At 43.1% G+C, this 26,144-nt stretch overlaps 4 protein-coding genes across 4 annotated transcripts; all 4 read right to left on the bottom strand.

The window, feature by feature from the left end:
- Window positions 1–40: 40 nt before the first annotated feature.
- Window positions 41–418, bottom strand: ALT_5922 (ankyrin repeat domain-containing protein; the record flags this gene model as incomplete). Its single annotated transcript, XM_033564658.2, has 1 exon — window positions 41–418. The coding sequence occupies one exon, from the start codon at window positions 416–418 to the stop codon at window positions 41–43; it is 378 nt and encodes a 125-aa protein (XP_033420549.2).
- Window positions 419–11,409: 10,991 nt separating this feature from the next.
- Window positions 11,410–12,060, bottom strand: ALT_5921 (uncharacterized protein; the record flags this gene model as incomplete). The annotated part of the gene is made up of 2 exons (XM_033564724.2): window positions 11,410–11,681; window positions 11,739–12,060. The coding sequence occupies 2 exons, from the start codon at window positions 12,058–12,060 to the stop codon at window positions 11,410–11,412; spliced, it is 594 nt and encodes a 197-aa protein (XP_033420615.2).
- A 1,687-nt stretch (window positions 12,061–13,747) lies between these two features.
- Window positions 13,748–15,164, bottom strand: ALT_5920 (uncharacterized protein; the record flags this gene model as incomplete). Its single annotated transcript, XM_089599993.1, has 2 exons — window positions 13,748–14,596; window positions 14,658–15,164. The coding sequence occupies 2 exons, from the start codon at window positions 15,162–15,164 to the stop codon at window positions 13,748–13,750; spliced, it is 1,356 nt and encodes a 451-aa protein (XP_089455870.1).
- Window positions 15,165–20,470: 5,306 nt separating this feature from the next.
- On the bottom strand, window positions 20,471–24,343 carry ALT_5919 (uncharacterized protein; the record flags this gene model as incomplete). The annotated part of the gene is made up of 7 exons (XM_089599992.1): window positions 20,471–20,689; window positions 21,579–22,065; window positions 22,123–22,996; window positions 23,115–23,423; window positions 23,481–23,949; window positions 24,015–24,146; window positions 24,197–24,343. The coding sequence occupies 7 exons, from the start codon at window positions 24,341–24,343 to the stop codon at window positions 20,471–20,473; spliced, it is 2,637 nt and encodes an 878-aa protein (XP_089455869.1).
- Between the last annotated feature and the right edge of the window lie 1,801 nt (window positions 24,344–26,144).

Below are 26,144 nucleotides of genomic sequence, written 5' to 3'. Positions count from 1 at the left end.
GGCAGCGCTGCTCAATATGAAGAATCACGGCCCAAACACGTTAGGTTTGCAGAGTGACGTCGCGGTGATGACCCGCGCGGGAAGTCTGTAGGAGATGTATGACATCAAAATGATACTGACTCCGCGCGGCCTCTAGAGCGTCCCGTCCCTGGCAATCCTCGATGTTGAGTTGGACCTTGGCATCCTCGAGTAACCATCTCATGATGGTCGACTGCCCTTCATGAGCCGCCCACCACAGAGCAGTGCGCCCTTGCTTGTCAATGCTATTGCGGTCCGCCTGACAGTCTTCCAGAATGGCACTAACCACCTGTAGGTGCCCGGAGCGGGCAGCCAGAGACAGTGCAGATTCCTTCTGGTAGGTTTGTGTGTTGATGTCCAGTCGCTCTCCGCAGGCGAGCAGCCGCATGGCCACATCCATGTAGCCTGCAATGATGGCAGCTAAGAGCAGTGGCTGGTACCCTATTATATTCCTTAGGGGTAATGATCCTTAATGCTAGGTGTCTTAGGGGGAGCCTATATTACCTATCCTTTCCTATCAGGCTAGCTACCTCTCTATTCCTTATAGTAAAAGTACTATATTTAGGCTTGACTTTAGGAGTAGTAGTAGCTACTATTTCCTAGAGTAGTTCCTCCTCCTAGGTAGCTAGTATGGTAGTCTAAGTAGTTAGATATTTAGAGTATTAATTAATAGGCATGCCTATGACCCTACCTATATAGTATTTAAAGTATCTATTAATAGATATACCTATGATCCCTTAACTACTATATAGGTATCTATTATAGCTTAAAGATGCTTAGGAGGCCCACTGAGCTAGGAGTAGACTTAGTTAGATATCTATTTAGTAATTAAAGACCTATTATTACTAAATCTATCTACTAAGATAAATTAAATATATAGGACTTTAGTTTCTAGAACTATCTCCTGTAGCCTTATATCTGTTTATCCTAAAATCCTGCTTACCTTAGGGGCTGGGCCCTAGGCTAGGGTAGGAGGATAGCCTTAAGATATAATATATACTATATCTTAAGAGTAGTCTACTGCTTGCTATTTTATAATAATACAGGCTATACTATGATATAGCCTATATTTAATTAGTTATAGCTTAGGTATAGGGATGTAGTCAGTAAGATATACCCCTAGTTTATAGGTTTATTATTAGTATAGATAGTTAGTATAGATATCTATTAGATCCTTTTATTATATTAATATTAGCATCTTTGGCTTTATAATTTAGCTAGCTGGTTTAGCTTAGATAGATGTTAGTATAGGGACCTTTAGCTTTATAATTTAGCTAGCTAGTGCAGCTGTATAGGACCTTAGGCTTTATAGTTTAGCTTAGTGGTTAGGCTTTATATAACTAATTTAGCTTAGTAGTTAGGCTTTAAGTCAGTGGTTTAGCTTTATAATTTAGCTTTATAGTTTAGCTTTATATAACTAATTTAGCTTAGTAGTTAGGCTTTAAGTCAGTGGTTTAGCTTTATAGTTTAGCTTTATAGTTTAGCTTTATATAACTGATTTAGCTTAGTAATTAGGCTTTAAGTTAGTGGTTTAGCTTTATAGTTTAGCTTTATGGTTTAGCTTTACACAACTAATTTAGCTTAGTAGTTAGGCTTTAAGTTAGTGGTTTAGCTTTATGGTTTAGCTTTACATAATTAATTTAGCTTAGTAGTTAGGCTTTAAGTTAGTGGTTTAGCTTTATGGTTTGGCTTAGTGGTTTAGCTTTAGCTTAGTGACTAGGCTTTAAGTTAGTAGTTTAGCTTTATAGTTTAGCTTTATGGTTTAGCTTTATAGTTAGCTTTATGGTTTAGCTTAGTGGTTAGGCTTTATATAACTAATTTTAGCTTAGTGGTTAGGCTTTAAGTTAGTAGTTTAGCTTTATAGTTTAGCTTTATAGTTTAGCTTTATAGTTTAGCTTTATAGTTAGCTTTATAGTTTAGCTTAGTGGTCAGGCTTCATGCAACTAATCTTAGCTTAGTAGTTAGGCTTTAAGTTAGTAGTTTAGCTTTATAGTTTAGCTTTATAATTTAGCTTTGTGGTTTAGCTTTATAGTTTAGCTTTATAATTTAGGCTTTATATTTTAGCTTAGTAGTTAGGCTTTATATAACTAATTTTAGCTTAGTAGTTTAGCTTTAGGGGTAGCTTTATAATTTAGCTTTATAATTTAGCTTTATAGTTTAGCTTTATAGAGCCTTAGCCTTTAAGTAACTACTCTTTAATAATAATAATAATAAATAATATTAATACTGCAGCCTAACTCCTTAATAGGCTTAGGCTATAAATTATGAATTTACTAATAATAAGGAGCTTAAACTACTCCTATTAAGCTACTACCTTAACTATCTTATACCCCTCTCCCCTAGTAGCCTAGCCTAGCCTAATATAAATATACCTAGAATAGATAACTATACCTATTAAGGGCTTATATATTATAGGGTACTATACTTTCCTTCTAGTCCTATATTTATACTATCCTATAGTCCTGCTAGCTATGGTTAAGGACTCTCTTCCTTAAGGTCTAGATAATACTATACCTAGGGATCAGGCAGGCCCAGGCCTTTAGTAAGGGTAGCTCTAGGAAGGGAGGGACAGGCTATATAATCTAAAGTATAAGATAGATATCCTATAGGTTATAGAGGTCTAGACTCTCTAGGACTATAACCTTAGTAGTAGGGATAGTACTACAGGGGTAATAGGCCCAGAGGTAGGCCTAGGTTAAGGTTTATACTACTATATAGTAGCACTGGTGGTAGAGTAGTAGGTACTACTATAGATAGAAGTAGAAGAACTTCTATAGGAGTATCTAGTGCTGGTAGGCCCTATCTAATAGGTCCTATAGTAGATATACTAGTAGGGCAGGCAGGAGCTGCTCTAGCTAAGGGCTAGCTAGCTATAGTAGTTATCTACCTCTATTAAAGGGAGGGGTAGGTATAGTATTAGCTCCCTCTACCAGGGCTAGGATAAACTAGTACTACTAGTAGAAGATATAGTAGTAGAGCTATAGTATCTCTAGTAGTATCTATAGGGGTAGCTGCCCTTCCTCTATTATATAGACCTAGTAGTTAATTAAGTTACTATAGCTAGCCTATACTATAAAGATACTATTAACTACCTAGGTAGTAGACTAGAGGTTAACTATAGTAGCCTATACCTAGAGATACTTCTTAGTAATAGTAATAATAAGATAGTAGTAGGTTAGTATCTATAGGCTAAAGTCCCTAAAGAACTTCTAGCTACTCTACTATAGTACCTAGCTATAGAGGGAGTAGGTATACTATAGGGCTAGGGGCTGGGACCTAGGTATAATAAATAGGTTATACTTACCCCTAGCTACTACTAGGCTAGGCTAGCTAGGGGAGGGGTTCTATACCTCCTACCTTATATACTTATAGCACTAGGTACTATATTTATAGATAATACCTAGGAGGTACTATATAAAGGGGTATATATATAGTAGGTATAGGAGCACTAGCTAGCTAATAAATAAAGATAGGAACTAGGCTATAATATAATACTACCCTATATAGGTAGAGGACTTATAGTAGTAGATAATAATTATTATCTCCCTCTTATAGATATAGAGGTTCTATAGGGCTACTATACTATTCTACTACTTTACTATTATAAGCTTACTACTATAGCTAGGCTAGCCCTAGGTAAGTTAGATAGCTAGTATTAGCTACTAGAGAAAGGCCTATATAGACTATAGATACTGCTGGATTATAGGGGGGTCCTACTACCTATAGTAGTATAGTAGGGCTACCCCCTTAGGTAGGGCCTCTACCTAGTATATAATAGGGCCCCTAGTAATCTTAAGCTAGTTTACCTAAAGCTTAAGGAAGGAGAAGCTAGATTCCTACTTAGCTAGGGTATCTATAAAGACCTATATATAGGTAGAGAACTAGTAGCTAAGAAGAAGGTCCTGCTTAAGTATAGTAGTAGCAGACTAGATAACCTACTATACCTATATATATAGTTAGGTAAGATGCAGCCCCTAATTAGTTAGCTATAGGTACTAGATGGTCTATAGGTTATAAGACTACTAGATAGTACTAGGGCATAGCTTATAGTAGATAATACTTAGGCCTACTACTAGCATGGTAAGGATTTTATTTAGTAGGAAGAAGGTGCCCTGGGTGCTATAGATTACCTAGATAGCCTAGGCCTATTAGGTATAGAAGGGGTATATCTCCTAGCTTAGGATATTACTAACCTACTAGTAGGTGTGAACTAGGAGTATATACTCTAGTAGAAGTATCTAGGCTACCTAGGTAATATTAATAAGCTTTATAATATAGTAGTAGGGCTTATAGATACTTAGGCCCTAGGGCTGGATCCCTAGTACTATAATAAAGGCCACTAGGGAGGAGTAGAACTTATTATCTTACTAGTAGATAGCCTATATTATTAGGTAGCTAATATAGAGGGAGAGGAGTATCTTAGTAAGCTAGGCCTCTGCAGCTACTAGGAGGGCTAGGGGCTGGCTAGGGTAGGTATACTTAAGAGTAGGCTCCCCCTAGCTAGGATTAGACCCCTCCTTATTAGGCTTCTTAGACCCCTGTAGTAGCTTATTAGGGTCTAGGTCTATAAAGAAGTCCTCCTTATTTAATATACTAGATATATTAAAATCATCCCCCTTATTATTACTATCCTAGTCTGTGGAGATGGCCTCCTTAGAGATAATATTCTTAGAAGCTAACCTCTTTAGGTAGTAATTATTATTATCCTTATTTTTATTTTTATTACTATTACTAGCCTTATTATAGTTAAGGTATGAGGAGGTAGGGTCTGGGTTAGATAATACTATAGTAGCCTAATAGAGGTAGAAGACCTTAGTAAGGTTATAGTAGGGCCCCTAGATGCTAGTAGGCTAGAGAGGGATATAGATAGCTATTATTACCTATAGGGTTAGGGATAATAGCTAGTACTTATGCTTATAGCAGTAGTAGTAGTAGTTATAGTTATAGTAGGCTAGTAGGTTAATAGAGTAGGGCTACTTCTTACTAGATTAGCAGGATAGCCCAGTAGTAGGGCTAGGTAGTAATAGGGTAGGGGTAGTAGTAGTAGTAATAGTACTAGCATCTAGGGATCTCTTCCCTAGTGCTAGCTAGGGTAGTAGCTTACCCTATATACCTATACTACTAGCAGCACTAATAGGGCTAAGTAGGTTTACTAGCTATTATAGCTAGCTACTGACCTAGAGCAGGGCCTAGAAGGGATTCTTAGTGTCTAGGTCAGCCTACTAGTTAAGGTTAGGGTCTTCTAGGTAGCTATCTAGGGTCTTCTAGATAATCTTAAGGGTATGCTACTACTCTATATCTAGAGTAACCTCTAGAAGATACCTCTGATTAGTATATATAAGGATATTAGCCTAGAAGAGGAAGTAGAGGTATTATTTCTAGTACTATATATACTATTACTTTATCTCTGGCTAGAGCTGCCCTAGGGGCTATCTCTATATCTATTTACCTAGTATCTAGTAGCTAAAGACCTCCTAGATAGGTACTAGGGTCTACTCTAGTATTACCTAGGCCTAATCTAGGACCCAGTCCATCCCCTAGTAGATAAAGATAAGGATGTGGTTATACTAGTCCTGCTATATCTACTATTTAGGTATAATTATAGGGGGGGAGTCCCCTAGGCTACTACTACCCCTATCCTAGAGTACCTACAGTACTAGCAGGGCCTAGGGGGTATTAGGCATCCTTATAGTATAGAGGAGGCCTAGGAGGGAGTATTAGTAGAAGAATTAAGGCTATTTAATAAAGAGTAGCTATAGGGTAGTATTATCCTACTAGTAATAATAGGCATTAAAGATAAAGAGGGTAGGCTTAGTAGGGTTAGTAGTTATTAGGGCTATATCCCCTGGACTAACCCCTCCTAGGGGTTATATATAGTATTTAGCCTCTAGGATCTGCTACTCCTCTATAAGGGTAGTCTATATCTAGCTAGGTAGTATAGGGGACTCTATAAAGGGACTTTAGTAGTAGCTAGCCCTAGCTATAGGTAGTAGGGAAGATGGTAGAGGTGGTAGGGATAGAGCTAGGTAGGATAGTAATATAAGCAGGGGGATAGTGCTTATTAGAGTAACTATCTAGGCTAGATCCTGCTCCTTAAGCTTACTATCTAGACTTAGACCTTCTAACTAGGCCCTAGGAGGAGGAGAAGATAATAGAGATATACTAGCTATAGTCCCCAGGCAGTCCAGCTCATTATCCTAGGTTAATTCTATATCTATAGCTATAGTGGCTACCACCCCCTTCTCCTCCTCCTTCTCCTCTGCCTCTAGCCTGTTACAGCACTGACACAGCCGCACTAGCGCAAGGCGGATGTGACAGGCAGAAACCCGAGGATCAATGATCACCAGTCAATCCCGGAGTGATCAGGGCGCGATCCGGAGGAATGCTTAATCCGGACGGGTTTCCGCAGAAAAACAGTTCAGTAGCTGCTTACTGAATGGTAATACTACAACCTTATGGAGGACAATTTGAGTTTACCCTAAGGACGCCGAACACGGCCCCTCACGTGATATGGTATATGGGTATGCGACATAAATCATATACTGGTTGGAAACCCATCTACCAGTATACCACTATACTATCTACCACGACTACCTAAGAAGGAACTCCGGATATATAAGGACACTCATTCACATTGTATCTAGCACTCTTAGTTTAGTTCCTCGCGTTCAATACAAATCATTCACTTGAGTATAAGGTCACTAGTCCGATTCGTCAGTTACTCTCTACTATTGAGTATACGTACTCAATAGGCCTTGCTTCTATCTCTACTGTTATTGTTCTTGTGTTACCTTTGGATTGTCCTTGACCTTAGTAAGGTCATTGTACCCCTGCATCATCAGGCTACCCGGTCGGTAGGCCTCAGGCAAGTATCGGATATAGTCCAGGGACTATACCACCCCGTTCCCAAAGTAGTTGACTAGCAGAGAACAGCAGAGACGGATCCCAGGGTGTGACATAGCCCTGGGTATGGTGACCTATTATTATCCTAGTATAGGTAATATCTACTAGTAGTTTCTAGTAGAGTATCCCTATTCCTACTACCCTAATATATATTATCTTAATCTTAGTGATAGAGGGCAGCTAGTATATAAGATAGCTTAGGCTAGCTTTAGGTCAGGCTTATAATTAAGGTTGGGATAGTTAGTATGGTTAGTATAGTTAGAGAGGGCAGTAGTATATAGGATGGCTTAGGCTAGCTTTAGGTTAGGGTTATAATTAAGGTTAGGATGGTTAGTATGGTTAGTATGATTAGTATAGTTAGTATAGTAAGGCTAGTGGGTGGGGTAGTTAGGCTAGTATGGATGATTATAGTCCTAGTTAGCTAGCTAGTTGAGGGTAGAGTTGCATTTGGTGCGAGTTTGGGTGAGTTCAACCTTAGTTAGCACCGAACCGCTGTGGTTTCAAGTTCAAAATTTTGAAACTATAACTAAATTGAACCTGATGCAATTTGGTTGCAGTTTAACTGTAAAAACCCGCTGCTAGGCCTAGCTAGGTATAGGTAGGCCTATACTAACTAACCATGGTTAGATTCAGTTTGATTTTAAGTTGGTTAAACTGCAAATTTTAACTATTTTAACCCTTACCATTCCCCCTTTAGGGACCCCTCTAAGGCCTCCTATCAAGCATGCTTATATAAAATTATAATTTTTATATGAAATATATAGTAATTATTATTATACTAATCTAATTCTAAAATATTAATTTAATATCTATAGGGTTGAATGGGTAGTGGTTAAAAATCATTTAAAGGTATAGTAGTTGTTGGATCTTGGTGCCCTTATATATATATCTCTGTACTACTTTTATACCAACCTATAACAGAAATGATTATTCCCTTATATCTGAGCAACCACTAGGTATTTTTAAATGATATTTATATACTTGGATAGCCTGAATCTAGGGCTATCTAATAATACTAATATTAATTTAAAATATCTAGAAATGACTGATTTCTAAGTAAAATAGGTTGGGCGATTTCACCTAACTCAAAAAATCACAGAAACTGTAACCAACGGTTTTAACTGAACTTATATCAGATCTGGTGAAGGAAACCTGAACCCAAAGTAGTTCCCTAGGCTTGCCCCCGAACCTGCACCGCTGCGAGTTCGGTGAGGGTTGGGTTCGATTTTTGCGGGTCGGTTATGCCACTCTAGTTGAGGGGTCTTATTAGGGGGCTGAGGGGGAGGCCAGGCCTTACTAGATAGGCTAGGTTAATATCTAGGTCTAGGTTAGGGGCTGTATGGACTATATTAGTAGCTATATGCCAGGGACCCTAATAATCTAGTAGGATATATAGTAGCTATTAATAAACTAGGCCTGTACCTTAACCTGCCATAGTAGGGGCTGCTAGTAAATCATAGGATGGTCTTAATAGTAGTGCTCCTAGACCTAGCAGGTGCTGTGGCTTAGGAAGGTCCTATAGGTGTTATAGTACTAGATATAGTAGTAAGGGAGCTAGGGGATCTACTTACTGCTATAGCAGCAGGGTGGGAAGTTATAGTAGTCCTACCAGGGCTAGGTGCCTATAGGCAGGGTATTAAGCTCTAGGTAATAGTCCTAGGTAGAGAGGTGATAGGCTTCCTGTAGATATTAGTAGGCTAGGTAGCCAGGGACTATAACCCTATATACCTAGTAGATAATGGCCTAATGCTCTGGGAGGTAGTTATATAGTAGTAGTGCTAGCATGGTTATTAGTGCTATTATAATTAGAACTAGCTGGATAGGCCCAGAGCTGATTTAATTAAATGATAGGTGATGGGTGATGGGTGATAGGTGATTAATAGGTGATATTAGCTTGCTTAATCTAGTTAGGGAGTAAGTAAGTAAGGGAGTAAGGGTAAGGGTATTCCCCTGATTAATTCATTGATTAATTAATTAATTAATTAATTGATTGATTGATTAGATTCAGATGGTCAGACACATAATGGATGATGGAGGACAGATGATAGATGATAGATGATAGATGGATAGATGGATAAGGAAGAGGAAAGATACTTAGGGAGAGGGGGGAAGAGGTAAAAGGAAATAGAAAGGGATATAAAAGGGGCTAGGGAAGCAGGTATAGGTAGATATAGGTGCTAGGCAGGTGTAGGTAGATAGTGGATTAGATCTAATCTAATCTAATCTATCTAATTAGCCTATATCCTGGCTGGCAGCTACTATTAGTTATAAGGAGTGTAGTAACTAGGCCTGGGTTATTACTAGTAGTTTTAACTTAGGGTAGGGAGATGGAGAGGGCTAATTATAGTAGGCCTATAGTACTATTTAGTACATAGTGTAGCTAGTGCAGCTAGTATAGCTAGGTATTAGTGGTATTAGTAGCCCTAAACTATATTAGGTACTAGGGGCTAGATCCCTGCTAAAGACTACTAAAACCCATGCTAACCAGGATGATGATGATAATAATAGTATAACTAGTATACTACTACTACTACTACTACCTAATATAGAAGGACAGAGTACTAGTTACTTAGAGGGATCTAGGGATCTAATTAAGGGGAGTTAGAGGGTGCTAGGGGGGGCACCTATACCTAGAGGGCAGTCCAGACCCAGGCCTGCTAGGAAGTAGGGATGTGGTAATATATATCTCTATAGTTTAGGTGCACTACCTACATCTAAGCTACTATACCTAGCAGGAACCATCTCCCTAACCATATAGTAAGGTAGATTATGGCCTGGTCAGGGGCCCTGCGTAGACAACTAGGGATAGCAGTAGAGTTGCATAACCGAACCGCTAAAATCGAATCCGATCCTCACCGAACTCGCAGCAGTGAGGGTTCAGTTCTAAGCCTATGGAATTACACTGGTTTTGGTTTCCCTAGGTTAGAACCAATTTGAGTTTGGTTAAAACTGTCGGTTTCAATTTTTGAGGTTTTATTGGATTTAACTAACCAACCCTCACTGTTTTGGATAGAAATCACTAATCTCTAGGATCTATCTAATAATATTGATATCACTAGATAGCCCTAGATCTAGGCTATCTAAATATATAAATATCGATTCAAAATACCTAGTGGTTAGTAAGATATAAGGGAATAATCATTTCTGTCATAGGTTGGTATGAAAGTAGTAGTTTATATATATATATATATATACATCAACCTTTAATAATCACTATGATCTAAGGATGATTTTAACCACCACCCATTCAGCCCTATAGATATCGAATCGATATTTTAGATATAGATTATTATGATGATAAATACTATATATTTCATATAAAAATATTAATTTTCTATAAGTATAGTAATAGTATGGTAGATAGTATGGCAGTTAATGATCATTTGAAATTTCAGAACAGCAAAAATTCACCAAATGATAGCGGTTTAACTCGCCCAAAATCAAACCGAATCTAACCATGGTTAGTTAGTAGGGGCCTAGCTAGGCCTAGCTAGGCCTAGTAGCGGATTTTGCAGTAAAACTTGAACCAAATCAGAATGGATCAGGTTTGGTTCTAATTTCTAAGATTTAGACTTGAAATCGCAGCGGTTCAGTTCCAACTGGTTTTAAACTCGCCCGAACTCGGACCGAATGCAACTCTAGATAGCAGACATTAATTACAGGCGCCCTGGGGCGCCTGGGGTGGGCAGGTCACCCCAGGTTAATAGTAGGGCAGGCCCGATCCTGATGGGTGCAGGCAGATTGCACAGCCACACCAGCAGATAGGGATATCAGGCGCGGGACCATTTAAGGCCACCAGATGCAGTGCACTGGATGTGAGGCTGATCAGGGCCCTGTGAGGGTGGGGGTGGGGGTCTAGGGCAGATGCAGCCGCCAGGCGAGGGGGCTGCTGGAACACAGCGAAGGGCGCCTGACAGGGGCGGGGGGCCCCTATGCGTAGGAATATACAAATAATACGATTATGGAATTGCTTAGAATTAACTCAGTGATTGCTCCACCCCGCACTAGGAGATAGGTCTCATAAGTAGGCACATGAATGAAGTTATAGAATTTTAGAGAGTAATCAGGGGGAAATAAGAGGCTAGGAGCTCAGCATTGCGATGTATGACCGTTTCATACAGAATGTATCAAAGGGGACAGGAAATCCAGCACAGCAGGGGTTACAATAGCTCAGGGTTACTGGGAACAGCTCTCAGGATTGTATCATTGTACGAAGTATGGAAAGTACCAGACAATCTGACGAAGAATTCTTCCCCGACATATCAGAATATCCAGTCCACTGTGCTGCTACAGTATTAGAGACTTTTTGATCTAGACACAGAAGCGTTCTATGCTTTGCATATATATATAAATCATGATTGCTGACCTGGGAATACCAATAGCGTGGAAGTAGCGCTAAATATACAAGCAGATGATAACAGTAGTAAGGGAGGGGAGAAAGCATGAAATAATTCGCCATCCAGAAGCTCTTCATTAGCCCAGTTCAATCTAATTCTCATTATTCTTCTCGTCGAAGCAGACACACAGGGCAGCGATCAGCGCGAGGTCAACCCCAGGCGCTACCATAACAGCGTAGGTCTGCTTGTCGAAGAATAACTCATGACCTCGCCACAACTTGCGGTCGATCCTGGCCACTACCACACCCGTGGCTTCATTAACAATGTCAACCTTAGTATCTGACCAGTTACCCTTCATTTGCAATATTTCTGTGCTGCCAGTCCTGGGCGACGTAAATGTCGCAATTGTTTTAGAGCCCACCACTGTACACATACCAGTTAGCAACGACACTCCCAAAAGAGCCCAAGAGTTTCACATACATGAAAAGCTGCTCTTGACTTCGAGTAGTTTCTTTCCATTGGGATCCTCAGCCGCGAATGTAGTATGAATATGCAGATGTTCTTTGACGATATCAAACAGGTGCTTGCCCGCCATATCAAAGACAGACTTGCGACCATGAAAGCTCATAAGCTTGGATTTAATCTGGAATATGGGCTGGCCATTTGCAAGTTTCACATCGAAACTATCTCCAGAGAGGGATAAGACCTTCTCCTTCAGAGCTAACACCTCAGTCTGTTGAGCAATGAACTGGTCGAAGATAGCGACCGGTTTTGGGACGGGACAGAGCTGCTGCGAAGCCATTTTGATCCAGAGTCTGTTTTGATCTTGGCAGTAAGTTGAGTTCTGGGATAACAGGAGATCATGGACAAGGAAATTTGGGGTCCTTATTTCTCCTTATATCTTTCGCAAACAGACACAGGGATTATTTCAGACTAAAATCACCGTCACATCGACAGTGGCTGTGTTATCGCGATTGACATGGCGCCTGAACACAAATATGACCTCCTGAGCATAAAGTGGGATGCCAAGGCCGACGGTCCTCATCTAATTAATGTACCGCTTACCTCTTTGGGGCATTTCATGACATTGCCTTATCTACGAATTTAATCGTCTTATTGGAAGAGTCCCTTGGCACAATCTGAGATTGCCACACTTTTCAGCTCCCTTGCCTTTTGAGCGACGAGATGCTTGGTTAAGGTAGCGATGTCTATGGCACAGAAATGAGACGCCTGTTGCCTGTTTTATTTAGTGTAATTGCTGTCATAATGGAGAGCTATAATGGTCAATAGCTGGACCTTACTTGGTAACATCCTTTTCCACTAGGGATCCAGCTCTTCCTCTACAGAGTAAGTGTCAGTGACAATGGAAAGACCATGGTTGTGCATGGTCTTTGGATTCAAAAGCATGGTCTTTCCGCCCTGCGCGTTGGTGCCTTAAATATTTCAGGCAGGCTATACCCAGTTTGTTCTCGGGCTAATTCTGAGAGTTATAGTTATTAGGCGCTTTTATATACTAAAAACACATTCTTCATTTCCCTCCCCCCTCCCCCCTTTGAGAAAAAAAATAAAGCCGTGCCCTCAGATCAGAACTAAGTGGCAGGAGTTTTCGCTGCCCTTAGAGAAGCATGCTAATAGATATTTCGCTAGTCATTAGTTTCTAATCTGGAGATCGCGGACATCCTCTTTTAAATAGAACTGTGTAGTATGAAATATAGGGGCATGGTTTCCTAGTTAGGAGCAGAGTGAATAAGTATTGTGTTTTAATTAGCTCACGAGCTATGGTGAAGACTAGCCTAGAAAGCGCCCTTTATATATGCATGGATGTAGTCCAACACCACCATGGAGTGTCAGATACTATACAGATGAGACTACTTAAATTAGTTCTTTAAACCTATTCAGACCAGTCTTATATGGTTTATTATAAGATAAATTGAGGAAGTTAAAATAAATACCTATGATGGTGAAGGGATGAAGGGTAGGTGAGTGGCTATAGATCAAGCTTTGAATCTCCAGATATTGTTTATATTCTCAGACGAAACGCTCGACATAGCCAGGTGGACTAGTGGGGTCAACGGGGAGCCACCCTCTACCTGATATTCCATGATGTTGGCTCTTAAAAGATATGAGTGTGGGAGCCATGTTACAATGTATTAAGAAGATGTTTATTTTCTCCAGGTGCGGCATAGGAAGGTGACCATAAGTATTAAGGACCCTGTTCATGACAGTAAGCCTGTCATCATATACTATTTTTTTAGGAAGCCTACCGATGATAATGAAAAATATGGGATCCGTCAATGAGCGCGTGGGAAACGCAGATGTTACGAGAGGTATTAGCAGCGACAGATAGACCAGCCATTGTTGACGCGCCTCCGTGAGAATATCAGTGCATTCTATCAGGTCGAGGGCCTGGTAAATTACCACCAGAAGCGCCAGGACTGCAAAGCTGATGTTTGCCACGGACCTAGCCTCCTACACTGGTAATATACCCGTCAAACCGTCTTCTTAATCCTCCGATCAACGTTCATCCGCACGACCGCCGCCAACACTGTCGCAGCCATAGCCATAGAACCGGCATAAAAGATAGCCGGGCGATAAGCACTAATCCCACCCCCTTGACCACCCGAGGCATTCAGAATATAACCGGCAATCGGGGCACCGAGCAGATACCCACCGAGCCAACCGCTAACAATCATCCCTACAGCAACAGGCATCCTTGCCGAACCAAAGACATTGCCTACGACAGTTGGCATAGTGGAAAAGAAGCCCCCATTCGCGGAGCCATTGATAACCACAAAGGCAACGAGGGGCCCAATCGAACTGGACACAGGCCACAGCACAAAAATGCTCAGCGCACTAAGCAATAGCGACAAGAAAAGCGTATTCAGCGATCCCAATCGATCACACGCAAACCCACACGAAAGCCGTCCAATGGCAGAACAAAAATTGAACGCTGCTACAAGACCTGCTCCGGCACTAGACGGTAGGCCAAGAGAGTTGGTATAGAGCGGCAAAAAGAAAGCCGGCACGAAGAGAGGGAATGTACCGATAGCGCCGGTCGCAAAAAGAACTGCGAAGCGCACGTCTTTGAAGAGACTCCACTCGACCATCTTCGCTGGCTTGATCGGTGCACGTTCTTTGATTAGCCAGGCGGCTGGCAGCCCTGTGCCCATGATCATGAAGCCGAGGACCCGGAAGGTCCATGCTATCCCGATACTTTTGAGGAGGGCGTCCAGGATGAAGCTGATTACTGTTCCGCCGAGCCCACCGCCGGCGTAGACGATGCCATTTGCAATACCGCGCTTGGCTTTGAAGTATTGTGCTGGGGTTACAGAGACAACCTGGTTTTTTATAAGTTGAGTATATGTGTTGCTCGGCTCAGTATAAGGTAAGAGAACAAACCATAAAGCACAAGCTAGTCCCAAGTCCACCCACAAAGCCCCATGTCATGAACAGGCCTGCAACGCTGTCCGTCGCGAATCCGCTCAAGATACTGCCCAAGCCGAGGAGGAAAATGCCTAGGAGGGCGGTTACTCGGGATCCGATGAGTCGGATCACCCTTGCATTGGGGACTGCGAGGAGAGAGATGCAGGCAGGACAGAGCGATCCAACAAAGGCCAATGTTGAGGATGAATGGCCCTTCTTCTCCACTAGCGCAGCCTGCATCACACCCCATGTGTATGAAGCGCCCACGAACCACCATGTCACTACAGCACATGAGCAGATGAGGATCCAGCCGTAGCCTCCGTCAGGGACTTGGGAGTCCGCAATCATTGATTGCCGCATCACTTCATCAGCCTCTAGTTCTTGGGCAGAGAAGTTGGGATTCCGCTGTCTTTCTTCTATGTTATGTCCCCAGGTCGGGAGTTCAACTGCTGTAGTTGGCTGTGTCTGTGTGACTGTAGTCATCTCGCCGTGATTCTTGATCTTTAGTGAGTATTAGCTCGAATTTGAATCAGAGAATAAACCTAGAATTGAACAATTTTTTTAAGCCCCCACGTGACGTAGTCAACCGCGTGAAGAGCGGATTCGATGACTCACCAATAACGTATTTCCCGGGCGAGCGGTCCACCCGGGCGAGCGGCCCACCCCTCATCTGATTTCGACGCGTTTGAACGTTTGAAGCCATCCAAATCAACCAAAACAATATATTTTTATTAGATCTAGCTAGTATGGCGTGTAGGGCATCTAGTTCTAGTATGCCCTATAATGAAGCAATTAGAACACCTTGGTGGCGCGCGTTTTGGGGGTTCTAAATGTAAAGGTGTGGATGGCCCTTCAACCTCAATATCTTGCTTAGTTTGCGCCTGGATAAGATCCCTAGCTTCCTGCACGCAGAGTCCTTCATTAGGAGTTATCTGGCGTCTAGATTACTTCCTTTTCTGCTTCTCTTTCTCATTGGCTGTACATAGATCATGATTCTCCTTTGCTAGTAGGGCTGCACTGTGCATAGCCATCTCGCAGCCCTTAATAAGCTGCTGGATAGCTAGTTTTGAAGGTGTTAATAGGCTTTAGGATTGTTGTCTTAGGAGCTTCTTGACTGAGGAAGCTTGCTTTTGTAATTACTGAAGTGTATAAGGCGTAGCAAGCTATGATGAGCTGGTTGATTGACTTGCGCGGCTTGGAGGGGGGGTAGGTGTTGAGATATGGATATTTAGCTTCTTAAGCACTCTCTCTGGCCTTAAAGGGTGGATTCCAGCTGCTGTGAAGCCATTCTGGATGTTAAGAGATGTAAAGACCTCTAGATGAGCTGCTGGATATGCCTTAAGGAAGTTAAACTTATTAATATAATTATATCCTAAGCGCATCTTTTGCTTAATAAGGCCTCTATAAGCATGCTTTAAAGGGCCAAAGCAACCAACATCTAGTGGTTGTAAGAGATGAGAAGAATGAGTAGGCATGCAGAGGGTGATAATATTATTATCCCTGCAGGCTTTATTAAAGCTAGGTGTTAGATGGCTTCTGTGGCCGTCTAAGATAAGAAGATGATATCTTCTAACTGTACGGCTAGTTGTTGCAGGGATAAAGACCTTTTGAAGCTATTAAAGGCCTATCTCATCTGTTGTCCATCCATTTTAACTGACTTCGATTCTCCAGTTAGGTGGTAAGGTGTGATCTTGATACTATCCCTTAATATGAACCTTCCCCTTGAAGATTATACAAGATGGAAGCACCCAGCCAGTGGTATTAATATATTTAATTATTATAACCCATTCCTAATTGCCTGGTTAAATAAGATGAGGCTTTCCAGGCATATTAGCTCTTGTTACTACCTTAGTAGTTGTAATTAAGCCTATCGCAAAGCCTGTTTTATTAAAGTTATAGATATCTTCATAGGAAATGCTATATTATATTTAGATCTGTTATAGCCTGTTGAACCACCCCTTGATAATCTTTGGATCCTCGCATTAAGCTCGACTAAAATTATATTATTGAGTATATCAAGTTTTGATCTCCTCACGTCGATTAATAAAGGTAGACACCCAGTTCTTGCTAACAGGTTTAAATCTAGAGGGATTATCTGCTTGGAGAAGGATATTAGCTATCTCCTGCATATGAGATGGCCTAGGGGGCACTCCGCATAGATCCCTAGATAGTATCTATTCTACTAATGATTCTTCCTGTGTAGGAGATAGCTGGTAGCCATTGGCACGTTTTTCAATTCGATATTGGCGTCCATTCAGTCGGCCACGAAGGGTAGATTTTGGAATGTTGAATATCTCTGCAGCGCGGCGAATGCTTGAAATTTCATTCTTTTTTAAAGTAGATATTGCTAATTGAAGCCTTCCCTCTTGCTCCACTAATTTTTGAGAGATATGACGCGGTTTTGATGGTATTTTGGTTGATTTGGATAGCTTCAGGATTCAAATGCGTTGAAATTTGTGAGGGGTGGGCCGCTCGCCCGGGGGGACCGCTCGCCCGGGAAATACGTTACTGATTGACTCGTATTTGTAAGCGGAAGCGTGCGAAGCGCGCGCATCTTCAAGTGGGGTTATCGAAGTGAAACTCATCCTTGGCTAGGTTTGGTGGATTTAGGGCACTAAGGGTCCTTAGAAAGTCCAGAGAGGGGATTGTACAATCTTAACAACCTTGCTTTGGTCGGAAAACATTGCGATGAGGAATATCCGCTTGGCAGGCAATGTGGTTTGGATGGGTTGTACGTGTTCATATTGGCCTGTATTTCTCGTAGAGTTTCATACTAAGGTACTATCATTTTCAGAGGACTACTTCTAGGTACGGCCCAAAGTATATACTTACAATCAAGCACCTTCGCAAAATGCGAAATCTCATTCTTTCTAGCCTTACCGACAAGTCAAATAAAAAAATGAAATCCAAGAATTAGAAGCAAATAAATATTAGACAAATCTGGTCATAATCATTTAGGTGGTTAGTAAAGCAAGCTGATGAGCAGGTGACCCCAGATTAGAGTTGCATTTGGTGCGAGTTCGGGCGAGTCTAACCTTAGTTGGAACTGAACCGCTGCGATTTTGAGTCGGAATTTTAGAAATTGAATCCAAATCAAACCTGATCTGGGTTGGTTGCAGTTTCACCATAAAAAACCGCAGCTAGGCCTAGCTAGGCATAGCTAGGCCTATACTAACTAACCATGGTTAGATTTGGTTTGGTTTTGAGTTGGACAAACTGCTATTTTTAACTATTTTAACCCTTACCATTCCCCCTAGGGGCCCCCTTTAGGGACCTCTCTAGGGCCATGCTTATATAAAATTATTATTTTTATATGAAATATATAGTAATTATAGTCATTCTAATATATATTAGAAATATCAATTTGATATCTATAGGGGTGAATGGGTGGTGGTTAAAAATTATTTAAAAGGATGGTGGTTGTCAGACCTTAGTGCCCTTATATATATATCTCTGTACTACTTTTATACCAACCTATAACAGAAATGATTATTCCCTTATATCTCAGCAACCACTAGGTATTTTTAAATGATATTTATATCACTATATAGCCCTTGATTTAGGCTATTTAGTGATATTAATATCATTTAGGAATATTTAGATTTTAATGATTTCTAGGTAAAACAGTGCAGGTTGGTTAAACCTAACTTGAAAAACCATAAAAACCGAAAACCGCGGTTTTCACCTAACCTGGTTCGGGTCTGGGGTAGCCTAACTGAACCCAAAGTGGTTCCCTAGGCTTACCCCCGAACCCACACCGCTGCGAGTTCGGTGAGGTTTGGGTTCGATTTTTGCGGGTCGGTTATGCCACTCTACCCCAGATCTAGAGCACCCACTGGAGAGTCACTGCGCTGGAACCGCTCTGGGCCAGATCTAATTTTTCTGCCCAGGTTCGTCTATTCCATTTCTATATCTTGCAGCAAGTTCTTGCCAGGTTAGAGTCTTTATTGTTGGATATGTAAGGAATGATAAATTATTAGGAACTGTCTTTCCTTGTTTCCATGACAGATACCTACCAGGTCTTTTTGCATAAGAGGCCAACAGCTATCTAGGTTGAACATAAATATTTAACTGCTATATTTTAGTCTGACAATTAGAATGATGTCCGCATCACATTCACAGCAGTGCTCAGCACACCTTCTGAAACACACTGTCTCTTTGTTGGCTCCACTGTTGATGTTTTGCTCGCAGTATGTTTAGCTTACGCTTCCCAACAGTCTTGCCCTTTGATGCTATTATTTTTTCCTGAGAGCAGGGGATGTAAAGGAAGATAAAAGCGCCATGCTGAGTATGGCGCCCCAATTGTCCTCTTTAAGTGATAGGTTTAGTTTCAGTCTCTTCAGGTTGGTAATGATGAGGACTCACTCCTCGTGGTGAGCTTACTCCTGGTGGATGAGCTTTGGGTGAATTCACATGATAGTAAATATGTCCCTTATAATCTACCGCCTATAAGTAGTTATGGTCTGGGCACTATTCGCTGTGTCAGCACAGCTGTGGGGCATCAGCCCCTCCTAGTGATGAGGGCTCAGGCCTGGTGATGACTATGACCTTTCAATAGGCTTGAGTGAGTTTATTCCCGGCACATTGGGCGGTCATGCTATTTTCACAGCTTCCCTTGAATATCGAGACCATTGGGGAGACTGACCTGTTCCCAAGATGCCGGATCCTGATACTGTGTACATATGAAAGAAGTTAGTCAATAGGTTGGTAATAGGGTGCATTGCTGGATCTGAGGTCGAATCCACTAATATTAAGCCTAGCGATGTCGCATCAATTGCCGTCGGTTATTCTTTTGTGGTTTTTTTACCTCGGAGGTGACTCCGTAGTGTTGGGGAAAAGCGCCTCTGGCACTTGGCGTGGTCTGTGATAACGCCATGTCTGACAGGCCATGGGGGTCATTTGCCGATTGAATGGCGGATGCTGAACATCTCAAGTATTCCGCTATAGGGATCTATTGTTTCAAGGCATGGGGGCGTGGTGAGGTATCTTGAGATGAGGCATGAAATGTTTGGGGGCGCGCGAGGCGTCCTCTCAACGGTCAGGTCATCTCAGTGATGGCACGACTGGCTACCCAGATCGCCATAGAGAAGCCCCTGACAAACACTGAGCCGGGGTCACTGCTGCCGTTCACAGACTACCAGCAAGTGCGCGATAGTATTTCCGCTGATCTGTCATTAAGCGGAGACGACGCCGCTGATATTCATCCTACTACTGCCTGCAGCGGCACTATATCCGTGAGAAGCAACGGATATACTTTGCGCTTCACTTCCCCGGCCTCCTGGACCGTACTCGTCTAAAGGCCTCCCTAGAATCCCTCGTTCAGAAGCATGGCATTCTACGCACCGTCTTTGTGTCCTTTCAGGTCACCATCCTGCAGGCTATCCTGTGCCACGTTGAAATACAGATAGATGATGTTTTATGTAACAACGCCGACTTTCCTGTAGCGGTGATGCTGTGTCAACAAATGTCTTCGGCAGGTGACCTACGCTTCACACCACGGATCCAAGTGACGATGGCTTCAGGATCACGTTCGCAGTCTGCATTAAAATATGCCGCTATCACATGCTCAGTATGATGATGTCGGTATGTCCTGTTTGCTGGAGGAACTCTCCAGCGCGTACGGTAATGGCTTGGCTCTTGGATCTGGGCCCACCTTTGCAGACTGTCTCGTGCATTGAGCTCAGCTTGATAGATTAGCCGCCATCAAACACTGGCATGCACTTCTTTAATGCTCCTCAATGACCAAACCACGCTCTGCCAATGATCAGAGCAGCCAAGTCTCTGACCTTTCAGCCACAGCCGTTGACCTGAGCCGCACCATATCTCCGGGCGGTTTCCCTAGGTCGCCCGTGCTTGCTCGACGCACAAACGCACATGATCTGGTATTTGGTGAGATGGTAAATAGTCGTAACATTCCGATGGACCATGTCGACAAGGTAGCCAGGTTTTGTGCTGGCGTCGTCCCCGTTCGCGTAACCCTTGAGCCAGGCTGTAAAGTCAAAGAATTCCTAAACAAGTGCAGCACCAACACATTCACTCTCTTGAACATAGTTCAATTGATTTTGAAGAAATTGCTGAGCAATCCAGGTCATGGCCGCGAGGAGCAACGCCTGACAGCATTGTCCAATATTTGCACAGGGTGCCTTTAAATAATTCTATACGGTTTGGGCAATTAGATGGCATTTGCAAGGCTTTCTCGCCCTATGTGCCTGAGTCCGCGTATACGACCTTGTGCCTAGGAATGCATGGAACCTTCGTCATTACAATCTGGACAGCAAGTCATTTACTCAGTCAACATACCCGCAGAAAGCCTCCTGGACCATACATGGAACTACTATTTGTATCTGCTTGGAAACCTTGGTCAGCCCAGTGACAGAACTCCTGGACCTGAGCTTCTAGTGGGAGCATGCATCGGCAATGTGGGTACGTTTGCAGGCCAGTTGCGTACAAGTTCCAGAAGTAATACTATCTATATGGGTATTGCTACATAACAACCAAGAACGGCTACCGCGCCGACCTCTTTGATGATTCCCTTACTCGTGCGAGCGCCCCTCATCCGCTCTTATAAGTCCAAGGAGGACCCGGCCAAGAAGCTCAGATAAGCCAAGGTCAGAAAGGCCGCGGTGCAGAAGTTGAACTAGGTAAGATCCCGCTATCTAATTTAGCAGATCTCCCATAGACAACAGACAGTGGCAGTCTCGCAGAAAATTCACTGTAGCTGTGTACACTCGGAAATATAGTCTGCTTAGTGATACACCCTGTTTTGGTAATAGCAACTCTGTAATATTTATTTAGGTCTGTCCTGAGAGACTTGCACTGTTATTGATTCAGCAGAATCCCACCAGAACAGTTCGATTGTCTTTCGCCGTGGGACATATCTGCTTCTCTGGGGCTCACTTGCTGATGACTGTTCTGGTAGGTATGGGGCACTGGGTCTACCTGCCTTTGAGCAGCAGGTACAAGGTTCAAATATATTGGAAAGAGGGCCCCTGTGCTAAAGATAGCGACAAGGACGCTGTAGGAGTAGGACACCCCATGGGACACGGACACTGCGTGCTGTACAAAAGGCAGAAACGCTCCACCGCCGATAGCTGATGCCAAAAGAGAGGCTGCTGTCTTTGTGTGTTTCCCCATACCACGAAGACAAATGGCAAACATGGTGCTGAAAGCACCACTCTCAAACAAGTAGATCATCAAGCCCATGACTACCGCTGTCAAACCAGACGTCTTCAGACAAAGAGTAGAGAAAATGACCATGCCAGCGTATGCTATCATCAGAGTCCACCGAGGTTTCAGGAACCAAAGGGCCAAAGCAGTCAGAAAACGGCCAACAGCAAATACGGTGTGACCAACAGTTACATAATCGAAGGGCATAAGGTCCGAACTATGAAGAAGACGTTTGCGTTAATCACAGAGGAAAGAGATAGTGATAATTTCTTACCTGGTATTAGACGCCACCACCAGGTTCTCAAAGCTTGTTGCTACAACCTCTTGGCCGGCGACATAGAGGTATAGTGAGCCCACACCCAAAGATAGGGTCAGCCAGATGACTGGAATGCCCAGTATTTTGCTCGATCCGTCTCCTCGACAGCGGATTGCGATCTCCTCAAGGTCGTCGTCAGGGGCTTCAGGAATAGGTAGGTAGCACAGCGCTGCAGCTAAAAGTAAGTCGAAAAACGCGATGCTGAGATACGTCCACTGGGCATTGATTAGAGCTGAGACACTCGTCACGTTCTTGAAAAGGACTTTCTCGGAAAGTAGTGGCGAAAGAACTGTTGCAATAGCCTGAATGGCCTGCGAGATATTCAACCGAATTTCGGCGTTCTCCTGTGGCCCACATAAGGCGATGAAGGAATTGGCAGCGGTTTCTAAGACCCCCAATCCACCGCCAATGACGACATTGGAGACGATGAAAGCAGGGAAAGACGAGAGAACGGCAGATGGCCAGAATATCAATGTCCCACAGGCGTAAACAGATAGGCCAGTGATCAGTGTAGCCTTGTAGCCCCATCCCTTCAAAATCCAGCGACCAAGCGTTACTGGGCTAACGAAGTAGCCACTGAAGTATGCGGCATGGATGCCGAGGGATTGCCAGGCATCGAGTCCGAGAACAGCCTGAAGATGGCCGGTCAAATTACCGAGAAGCCCATATGAGAAACCCCACAGCCAGAAAATGAGTGTGACCAACGCTATCGGTGCCAAGGATTCTTTGTTATTGAGTTTCAGCATGTTCTTTGGCCCCTTCATCCGTACAAACTCAATCAAAGTGGCGCCGAGCTGGGAGTCCCCTGAGCGGACTCCGCTTGATTCAGGGTCTGTGACAATGAACCATTAGGACGAAGATCCATGTTATGTGTCCAGTATTGATTAAAGACTTTCCTGGAAATCCTTGAGAAGAGCCTAAACGTGGCTTGCTTCTTCGCCTATCCGAACGTATCTGGACAATACTGTCTGTACTATTATCGTCCACACCCTCATCTGAGGAGACGGGGCGATCGCCGCGGGGTCCGGAACGGTTTACCTGCGCCATGGCGGACAAGCGAATATTCGCGGACGAACCAACGCCAGGGATCTCGTCAAGACGGGTCTCCGCATCTGTCGTCCTCCTGTGCCTCTTGCCGCTGACGCCAATCATCCGCGGCATGATGCGAGCAATGAGTGGCTTAAGGAGTGGGACACAACTGCAGATGACAGACATATTGGCCTCCACTACAGACCACATGAATGATAATGCAGCGAAAGCTAGCGCATCAGAGGTCAGCATGACGTGCCGTGACAAGAGGGTGGCATGGATCGTACATGAAATGCTGATCAGAGAGCCGCTATGGATAGGCTCCGACTGAGATCTTAGCTGAGTCTCCGTCAGAGCACGCTGAAGGTACACAATCCGGATCACATCGATGACTGTCACAAAAAAGCCGAAGCCAAATGTGATTATTAAGATGAATTTCTCCCTCCGCGGCAGGTGCATCTTGGTTAAAATAGGCATCGGGAGAAAGAGGATAGCAACATCAGTGATTATATTCACTGGTGCACTGGACAAGTAGAGTGTGATCACACTGGTACAGGAGGCTGCTGCCGGCAGTGTTGGCTTCAGGACGGAACCTAATGGACGACACTGGAAAATAGTGAGGAAGGTCAAAGCGAGGCCGGATACATTGACTACGAAGAGAGTCAGGTAGCTTCCCAGTCGAAAAAGTTTTTCGCCTCTGGCGAAGGACAGATAAAACACAAGGATCGATGTCTTTACTGTCATTAAAGCTGGGTTCTAAGGGGCATAATGAGCGTAGCTCATCTGGGAATTCCTCCAGCTGGATTCCGTAGAGGACTCACATAAAGCACGGTGAATGTAAAGGTAGCCCGAATGATGCTACGTCGGTTCTCTGGTTTTATGTCGGCTGCAGGAAGTCCGAGGCCCTTTGTTGTTGCGTAGAATAAGGAGAATGAGAAGGCAAAATCGATGATCTGTGAAGCGTCAGTCCGCGTTTTGTCCACAGACAAGGTCCACAAAGTACCCAGGCCAGAAGGCTCCAGTAATCGTGGTGCCCAAACTTCTTGACTATCACGATTCTGGAGTAGAAACGAAGAGCAACGAAGGTGGTCGCTAGGACAAAAATAGTAAGGGAAACCACCAACACCGCCAGCCTTGGTTCTTTCGACATGATCAAAGATAGGCTTTCGCGATGGCTTCATTGTGTTAACTGACATACCATGAATGCACCTTATTAGGATGCACAGATCAATGAATGGTATTATTGAATGTTTGATGAACTAGGATCTTTGAAATGCAGGATTCTATGCTAATATACACCAGCGTATCCCTTGAGCATAATCAGTAACAATAGCAGAAAGCTAGGCCTTAATTTTATACGTCCAGTCCAGCTTACTGCATGATGGCACGTGGCACATGATCCAGGAATATCTGTTTTCTGATGCTGCTAGTGGTCGCTGCGTGTATGACACCAGCAACCGTCTAGGCGTAGATGACGTCAGCACTACGACTGTCCACCTTCCTGCCTGTTAATGTAGGATGCTCCTACAGACACAGCCCCCTCACCCGGCATTTTTATACAGCCCTCTAGCTTTCACCCTATCACTACCCTGGCAGTGTTCTGAAATCACCTATTCTGGCGAGCCATGGTGAGAAAAGAACCCAGCAGATAGTTCGCCAAGAGGCTAGATCCGCAGGGTATCCTAGTATACCACTTAGAAGTTAGCAAGCCGGATCAGTTGATGATGAGTATACAAATTTAGGTTGGAGGAAAAGCATCCTTTGGCCCTCTGAGCTCCATGAAAGGCTTGCTTAGCATGTGTACCTGTATGCCTAATCGGCTAATCCTACTACATGTGCTAAGGTTTCTTAGCATAACTAGTGAGGTCTATAATCTATGACAAGCATAAAAAAATAAATGCAGTTAAATAAGGTTAATAGAATAATACCTTAAAAAGCATCCAGGGTCGAATGTCTGGGGGAGGTAGGTAGGTTGGTAGGCGTGGCCGCATCTGCCTAGTGCCTGTCAAGCACGCCTATTCAAGCACGCCTATATAATTATAATATATAAATTTATCAAAAAATATTTGGGTTAGGGGTTAGGGTTAGAAACGAACCTATATCGAAATATCGACTTGATTTCTAGGGGTTAAGTACTTGGGGTTTAAAAATCGGTTTAGACTGTGGTGGTGGTTGAAGGTCGGCAGCATATATATCTCCGCACCACTTGGCCATAGGAAGACTTAACGCTACCTGGATCTGACTTTAAACCTCAACTCGGGGCGTGTGTGATAGTGGGTTTCCAATGTCTACAATCTCAGTCTCTGGCTAGTAATATTTCCTTCACTTCTCAATCTTCCAGATCCTCCGGACTCAAATTGCTTTCCTACCTAACGCACTGATTTGAATCCAATCTCTAAAATTTCGACCTCGAAATTGCCCAGTTCAGTGCCAACTGGTTTTGAACTTGCCCGAACTCAGACCGAATGCAACTCTATGAAGGGACCGCGTAATAGCCTTAGGGATAAGATACTAAGAGGGACTATATAAGGACACTCATTTCTATTTTATCTAGATTACTTCATTTAGTTCCTCATATTTAGTATAAGTTATTCACTTAAGTATAGGTTCACTAGTCTGATTTGTCAGTTACTCTCTTACTATTAAGTATACATACTTAATAGGCTTTACTTCTATCTTTGCTGTTATTGTTCTTATATTATCTCTTGAACTATCCTTGATCCTATTCAGATCATTGTGCGTTCAATGGGAACCTTGAGACCGCGCACACTGCCTGCGTGATCCCGCCTGTTTACCCGAGTACTCAAAGAGAGACGAAGTCCCGGTCTTCAACAATAGCACAGTCATCGTAAACAACAGTCCGGTGTACAACTCTGCATACAATTCTACGACCATGATAAAGGACAAGCGGCTTCCCATGCTGCTTCAACTCCTCACCCAGAGCACTGATA

The sequence above is a fragment of the Aspergillus lentulus genome (genome assembly GCF_001445615.1).
Source record: "Aspergillus lentulus DNA, contig: Alt09, strain: IFM 54703, whole genome shotgun sequence".
In the NCBI taxonomy this organism is placed as follows: Eukaryota; Fungi; Ascomycota; class Eurotiomycetes; order Eurotiales; family Aspergillaceae; genus Aspergillus; species Aspergillus lentulus.
The sequence above is the reverse complement of the archived record's forward strand: the minus strand, read 5'-3'. Positions and strand labels throughout refer to the sequence as shown.